The 13,612-nt window shown below is 36.9% G+C and overlaps 1 protein-coding gene across 2 annotated transcripts; it reads left to right on the forward strand.

Annotated features, from left to right (window-relative positions):
* The first annotated feature begins 971 nt into the window (after window positions 1–971).
* LOC139947036 (protein-cysteine N-palmitoyltransferase HHAT-like) lies at window positions 972–13,106 on the forward strand. 2 transcript variants are annotated; one of them, XM_071944970.1, is made up of 12 exons: window positions 972–1,148; window positions 3,243–3,500; window positions 4,159–4,226; window positions 4,937–5,050; window positions 5,326–5,520; window positions 6,328–6,567; window positions 7,114–7,285; window positions 8,017–8,167; window positions 8,629–8,664; window positions 9,071–9,272; window positions 9,787–9,931; window positions 10,904–13,106. In XM_071944970.1, exons 2-12 carry the CDS (start codon window positions 3,284–3,286, stop codon window positions 11,020–11,022), a joined length of 1,659 nt encoding a protein of 552 aa, XP_071801071.1. In that variant the 5' UTR covers window positions 972–1,148; window positions 3,243–3,283; the 3' UTR covers window positions 11,023–13,106. The 2 variants fall into 2 exon arrangements, with proteins under 2 accessions (XP_071801071.1, XP_071800996.1); XM_071944895.1 differs by having other exon boundaries at window positions 974–1,121.
* Window positions 13,107–13,612: the final 506 nt, after the last annotated feature.

The raw sequence follows: 13,612 nt of genomic DNA on the forward strand, positions 1-13,612 counted from the left end.
CAAACGCTTTTAATAGACCAACTTGTCCGAACCAAGGCAACGTGTTCCTTCAAGTTATTATTAGCAGTAGTTCAATAAGTGAAGTATGATTTAGCCGTTGTATATGCCCGCTGTTTGTTTCTCACAATAAACACTAGGTGTATATACTATCAAGAGTTCAAATATAAGGAGGAAGGTTTACCACAAGGTTTTACACATTTTATTTTACTAAATCGCAACCATATTTTTTTTTTTTGATTGTACAGATAAGTGTTTGAGAATTTTACTGTATTTTTTTCTTTCTTTTTTTTCTTTCTTTTTTCTTATTATATTATGATTTAAAGACAGCGGACACTATTGGTAATTGTCAAAGACCAGTCTTCTCACTTGGTGTATCCCAACATATGCATAAAATAACCTGTGAAAATTTGAGCTCAATTGGCCCATGAAGTTGCGAGACAATAATGGAAGAAAAACCGCCTACAAGTTGTGTGCTTTCAGATGCTTGATTTCAAGACCTCAAAATCTAATTGTGAGGTCTCGAAACAAAATTTAATTCAAATTTAGTGGGAAATTACTTCTTTCTCAAAAACTACTTTACTTCAGAGGGAGCTATTTCTCACAATGTGGTATACTATCAACAGCTCTCCATTACTCGTTACCAAGTAAGATTTTATGCTAATAATTATTTTGAGTAATTACCAATAGCGTCCAGTGCCTCTAATGTTAGTTCTGTAATATAATGTTTTTAAGAATAAAGCTGAAAGCAACAATGATTTTAGGAATGAGAAAAAAAAGTTTGTAAATATTGTCTTCTGGTTGAGTGGCTAAAGTTAAGTTCTTGAGGCAGGTCAGGAAACTCAAGGGTCGAGATTTTGCGAGTGGATTGTAAATGCTTTTAATTCCGAGTGCTAATTGAATGACCAAAATAATGTCCCACTGGTGAAGGTTTCTATAATCAGTTGCACTTAGAAACAACAGAGGGCGCTGTTCAACTAATTGAAAAGGTACAACACTTTTGTGTCGGCTGCAGCTTTAGCTTTCTAACAAGTCTGAAAAAACTGAAGGTTCCTGCCCCTGGTCGTCCAACGCATGCCTTCATGCTTCTTAAAAGTTCAAAGTCATCATAAACATAGGTGCAAGTAAGTAGGTTCATTTCCACCTTCATGGTAGGTTAAACTCAAAGTTTACTTTGTATTCCAATTAAAAGTACAATAATTGCATGTCTTTTTTGCTCCGAACTCTGATCATGCTTACAAACAATACAATTAGTATTACAATGTATCCTCTGCTTACCAGTTTTCACGCTATTATGCCTTTTTCTTTGAATTTGGAAAAAAATAATGATGCCATATATCAACCGATGCGCCCTAATTATCTTCATTTGTTAATATGAAGTATGCAAACATGTATTAAAACTTGATGGACATTGAAATGTTCACACCACACAACGATCTTCGATGACTTCAACTGGCCCCATTTGTTTTAAGTTTTTCCTGTTTTCACGGCAAACGAGAAAGTATGGTTTCCCGGTGAAGCCATACATGGAAGAAACATCTGCAGTGACTACAAGTGTTCTTTGAGACTCTGTGTATGACTCTATAGCCAGCAGTTGTCTTCGTTTTATTCAAAATATTTTTTTATAATAAATTTTTTACATTACCATGGAAACTTGCAAAAAATAAAACAATATAAAAAATATAAAAAGTGTGAATAATTACTGGCTTCCAAATCTGATTCTTATTTATTTTTTTCTATATTTTTTTTCTTAATATTTATAATAAAGCGTATAAATAAACAGTGATAATTGAATCAACAAGCTGATGTTTAAATTTTAATATTAATAATAGTATTAATACGAGGGTTACAAAATAAAAATCTCTAAAAATATTAGAAAATGATATAAGGCACATGGCTTCTTTAAGCCTCGGTATTTTTTTCAAGAATGCTCAGCAAAACATTCAGTCACATGATTTTGATCATCATGAATTGTGAATTGAAATAGCGGTTGATGAAACTTTTTCGGTGGGCAAATATTTTTATATGGCCTCAACATTATGACATATATTTGTACCTTGTAGAAATGCCTAAAGTACCAAACTTTTTGCATTTGCATTTACAAGTGCAAATGACCAGTGGAGCCTTACGTGTTTCTAAGTTTTGGTCAAGGGAGAGGAGACTCTTTGCTTGGCAAATAAAACCACACAATTTTTATCTAGGGACTGTTTACATCGCGCACAGAGAGGTAAACGATTTGCCACGATTTTAGGGACACCTCGAAAACAGGACCTCCTACGATACATGCATCTGAATCCTTGATTTGTACTGTGGGTGTGTGCAATCTGTGCATCTGACCATACAGAAAATAGCTCCATGATCTGACCGATTTTAAAGCATTTGAAGGTGCATTCCTTACGGAAATAACATTAACAGTCTAATTATTTTAACCATCCGTTTTAACCATGTGATAATGTAGACCCAGTGACTGGGGCGCTAGATAGATTCCTTTTTTCGAAAAATGTCAAATTTTTGTAAAAAGGAATCTAGCGCCCCAGTCACTGGGTCTAGTGATAATTACTTCTAGAAACTATAAACGGGGGAGTCTTATAGTTTCTAGAAGTAAGTGATAATGATGTTTCAATGTCTGTTTGTCATAATGACAAACAGACACATGTTTGTAATCTGTATGTATTGCTCAATTTTATTTGATTACATTACATTTATTGTCTATAGGTGTTGTTTGTTGCCAATATTGGAATAAAACATTTAACCCAAAAAACTTAGGTAATTTCAATTGCTAGGCCATGTAGGCCCCCCTATTTTGGTCGCTTTATTTTTTATGTATCCGCCCTACCCACACAGCCTTTTAAAGCTTTTTTTCTCAAATGTTGGGTGCAAATCTTGGGAGTGAAATTTGTGACAAATTTGCGTTTGTGTTTTGAACCGCCTGGATGTGATTGCTCTGCAAAACTGGTAAGGTGTCACATATGGGTGTGATATTGGTAGATCCCTACCAATATCACATCCAAGTAAGCCACCTTTTCACCGTTTTTGTAGAAAAGTCACACCCAGGCAGTTCACAGTGTTTCGTCAAGCTCAACATGAACTGCACGGCATAAAATTACCTGATAGGGTTCTGCGTAACGCCAGTTGCCCATGTTCCTTCTTGACATCGCCATTTGGACTTTCATTTTAAAATCTCACTGAATGTTTTTTTACAAAGTCTGATGTGGCATATATTCATCTATTTATCAAATTTTCAGTAAATTGCAGCTCCCTCCCTAATTGAGTCACTGCTGACATCATGGGGAAACTTCAAGAGAGAAGACTCCCAGTGAGAAAGAAAACCAGTAAATCCGCATCCCATAGCTCTAGCAGCAAAGGAACGCTCTCGTCAACATCACCAACTGATGTGAAGACGACTGAGGGCAAGCTCCCCGTCCCAGAACTTGCTGTCTATCTCACATTTGTTGTTATCACATTCTCAACTGCTTTCTACAATGTTTATATCTCTTCACAAGGTACTGCAAACAATTTGTTATTAATTTTGGTTTTACCCATACACCGATGTGTGTTAGCACTGTACTCAGTACTTTCCCTGAGTTCTGTGAAAAACAAAATCACAGGCATATTACTCGGGTGGGATTCGAACCCACGACCTTTGCAATTTTAGAGCAGTGTCATACCAACTAGGCAATTTGTAATGGAAGAAACAACAAGCTCTCCGCACACTGCTTGTTTTGTTTGTTTGAAGAGTTGTTTACATGGTTGCAGTCAGAATTTTGATCAAAGAGAGATTTTGTGAACTACTTATTTGAAAGCCTCTTTATTTATTGCTGTGTAACTTGTCCTGCTGTCTGTGTTGTCATCGTTGTTTTTCGGTACCTAGGAGGGGTTATTAACAAGTATCTATACGGCATGCTGCCCATGGTAGCGAGGCTGCCCCAGAGTTTGTTTGGAAACTGGGGACTTCTGCTCACGCTTAGTAGATTCGAGGGTTTTCTTGCTTATTCTTCACTACCATGGAGTTAGATATAGAAACATTTTCAATGAAATAAGCGGCCCTGTATTGATTCTGTCACAAAGCCAGTATTTTGAAGCCACGGCACTGGTAGTGTTTATTCTCTTTTGTAATGGTTTAGCTATTATATGCATGGTTTACTTTTTTATATCTCACAGAACATGTGGAAGCCTTCAGTTCCTATATGCTTGAGCGTGGTTGGTCGATTTTTGGAAACAGCCACAAGGTAATAATTAACCAGAATTCAAGTTTTGTTCCTTTGTTTGATGCATTACACCAGACAAAACCATGAGTAGTGACAGGGAAATAGGTTAATGAGCCATTGCATAAATGTGAAATGCCGACCTCTGCACACTGTGCGCCCACAATTTCCATCTTTTTTTTGAGTAAATTCCTTTGTAATTTTGACTCCCAAAATGGAGAACAGGATAGGTGTGTGTAAGTGTGCTGCGCATTGCCCAAGATGTCAATACCAATTTTCTTCAAGCCAATTTGCATTTATTCTCGATTCTGATTAGCTCATCACAGCAAAAATAGTGTGGTATTATACTAAGCAGCCCATATCAAACCGTAGCTGGATTGGCAGCATATTGCGCCACAGCACCATGTAAACCATTACATGGTGCTAAGGATTAGGTCTTATATCTCAAACTTCGTCCCACTCCTTGCTGTATAAATACCTGGCGCTTTGTATCCTTTTGCAAAAGGCGCATTATAAATACAGTTATTATTATTATTATTATTACTACTATTATTGTTATTCAAGTTTACTGAAAAATAAATACTCACACATGCACGCTCAAGGAATGTGGACAAATTTAGCATCTCTGTGTCCAATACCCATTGATGACCAACATTCTAATTGCACTCATTTCTTCTACTGGCGCTAGTTTGAGTATTCACTTTCATCTTTGTTCCATTCTTGTCTTCCTTCAGGATGTAGCTGATTTTGAATGGTCATATTGGCATGCAATGGTGACACCTGTAACTATACTCCTTACTTTGGGCCATATTATTCTTGGCCGAGTTGTGGAGAAAACAATTCCCAAGGTCTGTTGGAAAACTTGTTTGCATTTTTATTTCTTTGCATAAGGCCAAATAATAAGTTGTCTTTAAGAATTTGTCCAGCGGCCTTTTGAAGAAAAAAAAGGCAGGACATAGCACCCACAAACACCTAAGAAACATGTTTCTCATCTGTTGACAATGTTCTATGTTTGCGTCGCACAACATGTTTCACTGGAAATTAAATGTAAAAGCAAAACTTTATTTCAAAGCATCTCAATGATTTAAACTAATTTTCCTTTTCCAATTTTCCCCGCCCGCAGTGGAGGAAGCATTTTATCTTTGGTTATGGAATGGTTAGTCTTCTATGCATATTTGGTGCGCAGGCAGTACTCGTGTTCATCTTATACACTCTAGCAGCATACCTCGCTTCAAGGACCAAGTCTGCTGTGGTTGTATGGGCAGTCATACTCCTTGAAATTTTAAGTACAAACACAGAGTTCTTCAGTAGTCATTTGGTAAGTATACAAACTTTTCTGTGACTTGTCAGTTGGAATAAGCCATTTTGAGGTATGGTTGGCACATCACTGCCGCACTTTTGGTTTGGGGAAGATTGTCTGTGTGCACCCAATCCAAACCGTTTACTCATAGTTTCCACTATACCTCAAAAAGGCTAATTCAGATGCGGATCCAGGAATTTCACCAAAGTTATAAAAAAAAAGGGGGAAAAAAGGAACTAACAAAAAAGCCAGACGCAGTAACTGGAGGGTTGCAATGAGTGTTGGTACAACACAGCTAGCAGGCAATAAGATTAACATGTAATTTTAACTCATTCAATTTTGAGAATGTGATCATCTCTACTAGATGTCATACATGTTACATATAATGTGTTTTGACAATAAAAAAGGAACTAGTTTGAGTGTGTCTTGAACATTTACCACCATGTTTATGACATTCGAGCTGAGAGCTAAACTTGGCAGCGCAATTTAAAAATTTACAAAATGAAGTACTCTTTCAGAATGTGATATCTCTACTAGATGACATCTAACATGTGTTCCGACCATCAAAAGTGTTGAAGCACGCACGGATCCAGGGGGGCAGGGGGCACATTCCTCCATGTTAACATTTTTTCTACTGCTGCCTGTTTAAAAGTGTGCCACAAGTGTGTGTGGTGTAGTTTTTTTTCCTCCAAAAAAATATTGTCGAGAGAAGTAAGGGGTCTGGACTCCCGTGGACCAGCCCCCTGGATCTGCGACTTAATGCCACAAATGTTGAGTTTTCTGTTTGAAGCAGTTTCCTGAAAGGTGTCTTTTTTCATGAAACAGACTTTTCTCTTCCCGAATGAAGAACTGTTCAACCATGTTGTCTTCAGCACTGCTATGTGTCAACTAAGGCTGCTGAGCTATTGCCTTGAGTACTGCAAAAGCACTAAAAGGACAACCGCAGCTACCCAGCAGGGATACACCAATGAAAATTGGGATTTCTTTAGCGTCATGTCCTACAACTTCTACTTTCCGCTGTTTGCTACTGGACCTGTTATGACCTTTGACAAATTTTCTCAACAAGTAAGTGCCTAATGGAAATGAATGTGAATTGTTCGAACTTTACCGTAAAAAGGTTTAACTTGTGTAAGTGCACGTATTCTTTGAGATCTCTTTGTAGGTTACTTTCCATATAAATTGTGTGTCTTTATCTGTGTCTGCCCTTGGCGTGCAAACACCATACAAACACCACAACTGGTTATGGCGTTACGTGTCATACATTATTTTGCCAGGGATTCACTGCAGCGATGTGTTATATTAAACAAACATTGAATGCATTTCGTTCGCGCATTGTGGCAGAATATGATCATTCGATGAAATCTGGGTTTTCCATTTCACAAGTGGCATGGAATGCACTCATGTGCTTCCAATATTTGTGAACTGTGCTCGTTAAGCCCGGTTGATACTTGCGATATAAATTTTGACGTAATAGGGCTGTTTTTGAGCACAATTCAACTGATGTGAATTTTTTTTTTCTTCAAATGTGTGACGTCAAAGCTTGTATCGCACTCGAACCAGGCTTAAATTGTTGCAGTACAAAGTTGACAACTTCCTGCTTTGGTTTTGCAGATCAACAAGTCTCCGAGACCTTTTTCAAAAGAGGAGCTGAAACGCATTCTGAAGGAGTTCATGCGCTACATCTTCTGGGCGGTTTTTGCGGACGTTGTCTTGCATTTTCTCTATTTCCCATCATTCCACCAAGTCTGGTACAAATTCCAATTCTTACCTACATGGTCACTAGGTGAGCAAAGTATTCTTTTGGTTTTCGTTTTCTTCCGAAGAATTACAGCACCTAGACTCCTTACAACTGTCACATTGTATATAATGGCACAAGCACAGCCTCCCTTCAAAACCCATAAAACCTTTGAAAGAACAGGCACTGGTAGTCCTGAAAGCAGCCATAAATGGCATCTGAGTGTGGTTCAACTCCTGGTCTCGACAAAAGAGAAAGACACTTAACTCTAATTACTTCTTGTAGTACAGGTATAAATGGGAATCTGACAGGGCTGAGACAGTTTGGTGTTGGATTCACCCATTAGTACCAATATCAGCAACTTGAGGTTCTGTGTGCTCCCAAGGGTATTGAATGTTGTAAAGCGCCTTGATCTAGCTACAATGTACTTGGATATGTGCACTTTATAAGAATGCAATGTTACTACACTGTAAAAACTCTGTTTAGAGTTTTAAATACAAATGTTCATACTGACTTTTTAAACATGTTTAAAATATAAACATGTTTGTCATTTTGACACCTGCTCAAATTGTTTGTAGCATTTAAACACACACAATAATCTAAACATAATTTAGGTTAAATACATGTAAAAAAAGTGGGTACAAAACTTATGCTTAGACAAGTGTTGAAATTCTAAACAATGTTTTTAGAGTGTGTGAGCATTTATACATTCGGAGAGAAAAGACAAACTATCCCAAAGTTGGAATTTTCTTTAAAAAGAACTTCTCTGTTACCGCCAGGTGGGATCGGTCTCTGCCACCTACTCTTCTTCCAGATCAAGTACGTGGTAACGTATGGCATCCCCCGTACCATTGCACTATTTGACAGGGTAGAGGCCCCATTACCACCTGCATGCGTACTGAGTATCTACACATTTCAAGACATGTGGAGGTAAGTCTAACCTTATGGAAGACTACCAACTCGACTTTAAAACCTTTTTTGTGTGTTTTAATTTCTCGTATTTCTCGTGTTTCAACTTTCTCTTATTTTTAACCAAAGTTGGTATCAATATGTGGTTTTGTATAAAAAATGACCTGGTTGATAAGCGACTCTTTTTTCTTGAGCGCATTAGACTTGGGTTAAAAACAAAGGAACATTTATTAGAACAGGATTTGAACCTGAGACCTCCAGATTAATAGGCCGGTGCCCTACCAAATGAGCTATTGGTAAAGTTTTAGTTTTTCGCCGTAAAATTGAATTAAAATTTACTAGGTCAGTTTTCCTTGTTGCTTAGTAAATAAACTATAATACTTCCTCCCATATCTAGTTACCTTTCCACGGTGGACTTGACCCAAAATTAAAATTGACCCAAAATAAATCTCATTTGTTTGTTTCATCTATTAAATCAACAGATATTTTGACAGAGGTCTCAACTCCCTGCTAATAAGGTAAGCAAACTATTCGTTATCTTAGGAGAAAAAAAAAAATGACCTGGAATTTTATCTGTTAGAAGGCAAGACCATTTCAATCTTGAACTTTTATTGCAAAATGTTCGAATCTGTTGGAAAATTTTGACAGGCAGCAAGGCTAAGACCAGGGGCCACAGAGCCCATGACCTCTGTGTAATTCAAGACCTTGGAAAGCCCGGTTCATACTTCCTGCAAATGCGAATGCAATACAAATTTTGCCATAGCCCTGTTTTCGCAGCGAATGTTTTCGCAGGAGTTGTGCAAATTTCAACTGATGCGAACTATAAGTTGCAGATTTGTGGCGTCAAAATTTGTATCGCATTCGCTTTTGCAAGAAGTATGATTGGGCTTGACTGTCTCTCTTTTTTCTTCTCTTGAAATGCAGCACCATCTACATCCCAGTGGGCGGCTCACAACGGGGTTTTCTGAGACAACTTCTTGCCTCCATGCTCTGTTTCTCCTTTGTGTTCTTCTGGCATGGGGTGGAGGTATATCTCCTCTACTGGGCCTTAATCAACTGGCTTGGGGTCGTTGTCGAGATCACCGCCCAAAAGGCGGTCGAACAGTTTGGAATTTTAACGTTCCTTGTAAGTGTCTCAAAACCAAGCTGCCTTGAAAGTCTGAATGGCCCAGCAATTTTCTTCAGATTCTTATTTCTTAAAATTTACCTGATGTTAAAAATTTACCTGATGTTATCATCACATTGGTTTACTTTTTGAAACTATATAAATTTTGGTTTTTACCCATGTTTGAAACTACCTCTCTATAAACAGATGTTGTTTTTGCGTCGGCAATAAAGAACAATTTGTTTTGACCTATACACCGATTTGTGTTAAGCACTGTATACTAAGTACTTTCCCAAGTTCTGCAGAAAAAAAACCCCAGGCAAATCACTCGGTGGTATTTGAACCCACAACCTTTTAATTGCTACTATGAAAATTGTTGTTATTGTTTGAAAGAATACTTCAGTGCTACCAAAATGGTCCTGTAGCATTGGTTGCCTTCAAGTTGCCTGTAAAAAGCGCCTTGTTTGACAAGGCTCTATGCATACACTTCAGCAATAATTATGTTCTCTTTTTTTGTCATTTTATTTTTCTCCAGAATAGTAAAATGTCGCCATCAGCCGTCTTCAGAGTGCTTGGTTTGTTTCTGACATTGAACTATATGCTCCTAGCTCTCTCTAATCTAGTCTTTCTTGGTGGGCAGCGTGTGGCGTATACTTATTATCATAGGATTATAGTATCTGGTAAGTGTCTTTTTCCATCAGCTTAAATGTATCGTGACATATGTATCAACTGTATGCTGACATGGTCACATAATTGGTCACAATTAGGGTCTAATTTCATAAAGTTGCTTAAAGGCAGTGGACACTATTGGTAATTGCCAAAGACTAGCCTTCACAGTTTGTGTATCTCAACATATGCATAAAATAACAAACCTGTGAAAATTTGAGCTCAATCGGTCATCGAACTTGCGAGATAATAATGAAAGAAAAAACACCATTGTCACATGAAGTTGTGTGCGTTTATATGGTTGATTTCGAGACCTCAAGTTCTAAATCTGAGGTCTCGAAATCAAATTCGTGGAAAATTACTTCTTTCTCAAAAACTATGGCACTTCAGAGGGAGGCGTTTCTCACAATGTTTTATACCATCAACCTCTCCCCATTACTTGTTACTAAGAAAGGTTTAATGCTGATCATTATTTTGAGTAATTACCAATAGTGTCCACTGCCTTTAAGCAGAGAATTATGCTTTCTGCTTTCTGCTAAGCAAAATAAAGCAGGATACCAGTTGCAGTTACAATTTTTTCATGTGACATAGCCATTTAGCTGGAAACCTTTTTCTGTTAAGCACAATTTTGTTGTGCTTAGATACTTTTTGTGCTCAAGCAGCTCTATGAAAATGGGCCCTGGGTCCAACAATATACATTACATTATATTTTGGCTGGTAAAATGTAACCTGATTTTCTGTGCTAAGCAAACTTTTTTGAAGAGTTATCAAATACATATTTGACCAGCCTCGCCACCATGAGCAGAATTTGCATCTGCCCTGGGCCCTTTGTGGTGACCCATGGGATTTCCTTCCCTGCCATTTCAAGATCAAATTATCAAGACAAATAAAATTCAAATTTGTAAAAAAATAAATTATAATTAAGCCTTGTTGTTCCAGCAATATTAATCATTAATTTATCAAACTTTCATGATCCTATTTTACAGGCTGGCCGTGGCCCCTCCTAACATTCTTCTGTACTTTCTACTCTGTGTTACAACTCACCAGAGCTCTACATCAACACTTTGGTAAAAGTTATCTATGCAAGAAAGTTTATGCAGTTTGAAGTTGAAGGAATGAGACAAAGTCACTTCTACTCGATACTCAACTTTGTGAGGTTTTTCTGTTTCTCGCTGTGTAGTTTCTCAGATTTCAGAGGGTTGAGGTCCGTTTGCAAAAGCTGCGGCCAGAGACGTGGTTGATACGCAATGATGGACGCAATGTTCTTGTAAAAACACTGTTACAGTTTGTTCCTGTTTTCTCAGCGAAAGTATTGAGCTTAAAAATTCACATATACTTTTATTGTATCTTTGTTTATAATTTTGCCTATAAATCAGCATTACTTTGACAAAAACAATCTATGGCCCTACCGTTCAGGCTACATTGTTGAATTCCTCTTAAATGTTCGCCGACCTGTCATTGTTTTTCTCATTATAATGACTATCATTTGCTAGATATTTAATTTAATAGTTAGAAGCTTGTGCATTAAGCCTTAATTTTTCCTTCAGGAATCATTTTATTTTGCGCCAGTGTCTTCCCAAAAAACTTTTAAAGTTTAATTCTGCTCGTTGCAAACTTTTCTTCTTCACAGTGTCATCAATTTGTTCATTTTTTTTTTTTTTTTTTAGCTTTTTAATTGCAAGCACTTTTTTCCCCCATTATTTTATTTGTCCATTCGTATTCTTTACTTTGGCCTTATCAAACAATTATACATCTTTTTACTTCCAATTAACATGAACTAAACTGAATGGGATTGGAACTTGCATACCAATCTTATCCAATCTTATTATCTGCGATATCCTAACTACCCAAAAGAAATGTGTTATTTTACTTTGTGCCAAAGACTTGATGTTTTTCTGATCTTCTTGATGTTTTTCCGATCTTCAGAAGTTGCTTTGCTTTCAGAAAATGTTTTGACTATTTAAAAAAGGTATTTGTAGTTGCTTTTTTTTACATACTTCTTTGTAATCATTATTGAAATTGATACAAATTTTATTTTTGTATACTTAGTATTTATACTAGAACGATATTTTTCTATATCAAAAAAAAAAGAAATGATTGGTTAGAAGTGGTTCCATGAAAATAAACAAATATTGAGTAATTTTCATCTGCTGTCTAACTAAACACAACCTTAACCATGTACTGTGCATGTACATAGCAATTAGGCATGGGGTTGTGGTGTACCACCACCAGTACAAACCCACCACACATGTAGCTTTTTGAAGCACACATGATCTAACTTTGATGCCACATTAATGGGAAGGCACTAAAAACTAACCTCTACAGCGGTTCGGAACTTTTCGTGTGCTCTCGGAACATTCCGGCATGGTTCGCGACGATCCCCCACGCAGCAGGTTTGGGGAGTTGTTACATAAGAGTGGACTAACCACTAGGACCTGGTTGTTAATGATTTCATGTCTAAAAGATGCAAGTACTGCTTCAGACCTCTTTATTCAAGTACATTTGTTGCAGCAGGTTTGGGGAGTTGTTACATAAGAGTGGACTAACCACTGGGACCTGGTTGTTAATATTTTCATGTCTAAAAGATGCAAGCATATGCAAAATGACGTCATAAGGTCATTCTCGCTCGGGTATTCTCCGATGGGCCGAACCGCTGTGAAGTTTAGTATTTAGTGCCTTCCCATTAATTGCACTATGCCTTCTGCATAAAAGTGTATATAATAATATTTTCAAATTAGAAATGAACACTATGAATTAAAACAATGTGATGTTTGAAGCTTTGCATGGTGTGACTGAATAAGAATAAACTATTAATAGGAGTAAACTTGCGGGTACAACCTTGTAATAAATCTCTTTTAAAATCGCTTAAAAATGGTAATTTGATAAAGTTATCGCTTTTCTTCTGAAGACGAGCAGACCAAACTGATCAAAACAACAAGACCAAACAACACTTCCTCCAAAGAGATTTTATGTTGTGGTTTAACCATCGAGTTTACTATCATTTATAGTTTATTCTAATATAACTAAAACAATAATGAAACACCCACCTCTCGTCTGACTTGATCATGTGCTTATCAAAAAAAATTGACAGAACCTAATGTATATACTTCTGTTTAGGTATTTGTTTGAATAAACAAATTTTGAATTTGAAGAATGAGCCTTTGGGTGCACACTCTTATTTTTTCCAGGAGAAGTTTAGTGAAACCCCTGCTTATGTGTGTCCACCTCCCGTGAGGAACAAATTTTATACTTTTTTTTCATAATTACCTTCCTGAGGAACAGCAACACAATAACATTATTATGGTAAATTTAACGCTTAAAGTTAACACGGGGAAAGTGAAACTGTAAAATATCACACATAAAAAGAGACGAGGATACTTTAATAAATTAAAATAAAATAAAAATTTAAAGAGGGAAACTCAACATAATCATTAGGTGCTTGTTGAGCTTTTAACATTGGTCTCATCACTGTCACCATTATTGTAATGGTGACAGTGATGAGACCGATGTTAAAAGCGGATCCATTAACAGCTCAACAAGGTGGGCTAGGTGCGTGTCATCTACAGGTTTAAAAAGTACAAAATAAAATCTTCCTATGATGTGAGAAAGTGCTGAAAACAAGTGTTAAGAATCCTTATAATCACGTTTGGTAACCACTCTTAAAAGTAATGGCAGTAGCAACCAGCTTTCGATAG

The sequence above is a fragment of the Asterias amurensis genome, chromosome 1 (assembly GCF_032118995.1).
Source record: "Asterias amurensis chromosome 1, ASM3211899v1".
Classification (NCBI taxonomy): Eukaryota; Metazoa; Echinodermata; class Asteroidea; order Forcipulatida; family Asteriidae; genus Asterias; species Asterias amurensis.

What these genes read in the sequence shown, in the direction of transcription:
- LOC139947036 (XM_071944970.1), top strand. Translation starts at nt 3,284, where the DNA reads ATGGGGAAACTTCAAGAGAGAAGACTCCCAGTGAGAAAGAAAACCAGT. An exon ending in AGTTCTTCAGTAGTCATTTG is followed by an intron (nt 5,521 to 6,327) that starts GTAAGTATACAA and finishes TTCATGAAACAG; the next exon opens with ACTTTTCTCTTCCCGAATGA. An exon ending in CTTACCTACATGGTCACTAG is followed by an intron (nt 7,286 to 8,016) that starts GTGAGCAAAGTA and finishes TGTTACCGCCAG; the next exon opens with GTGGGATCGGTCTCTGCCAC.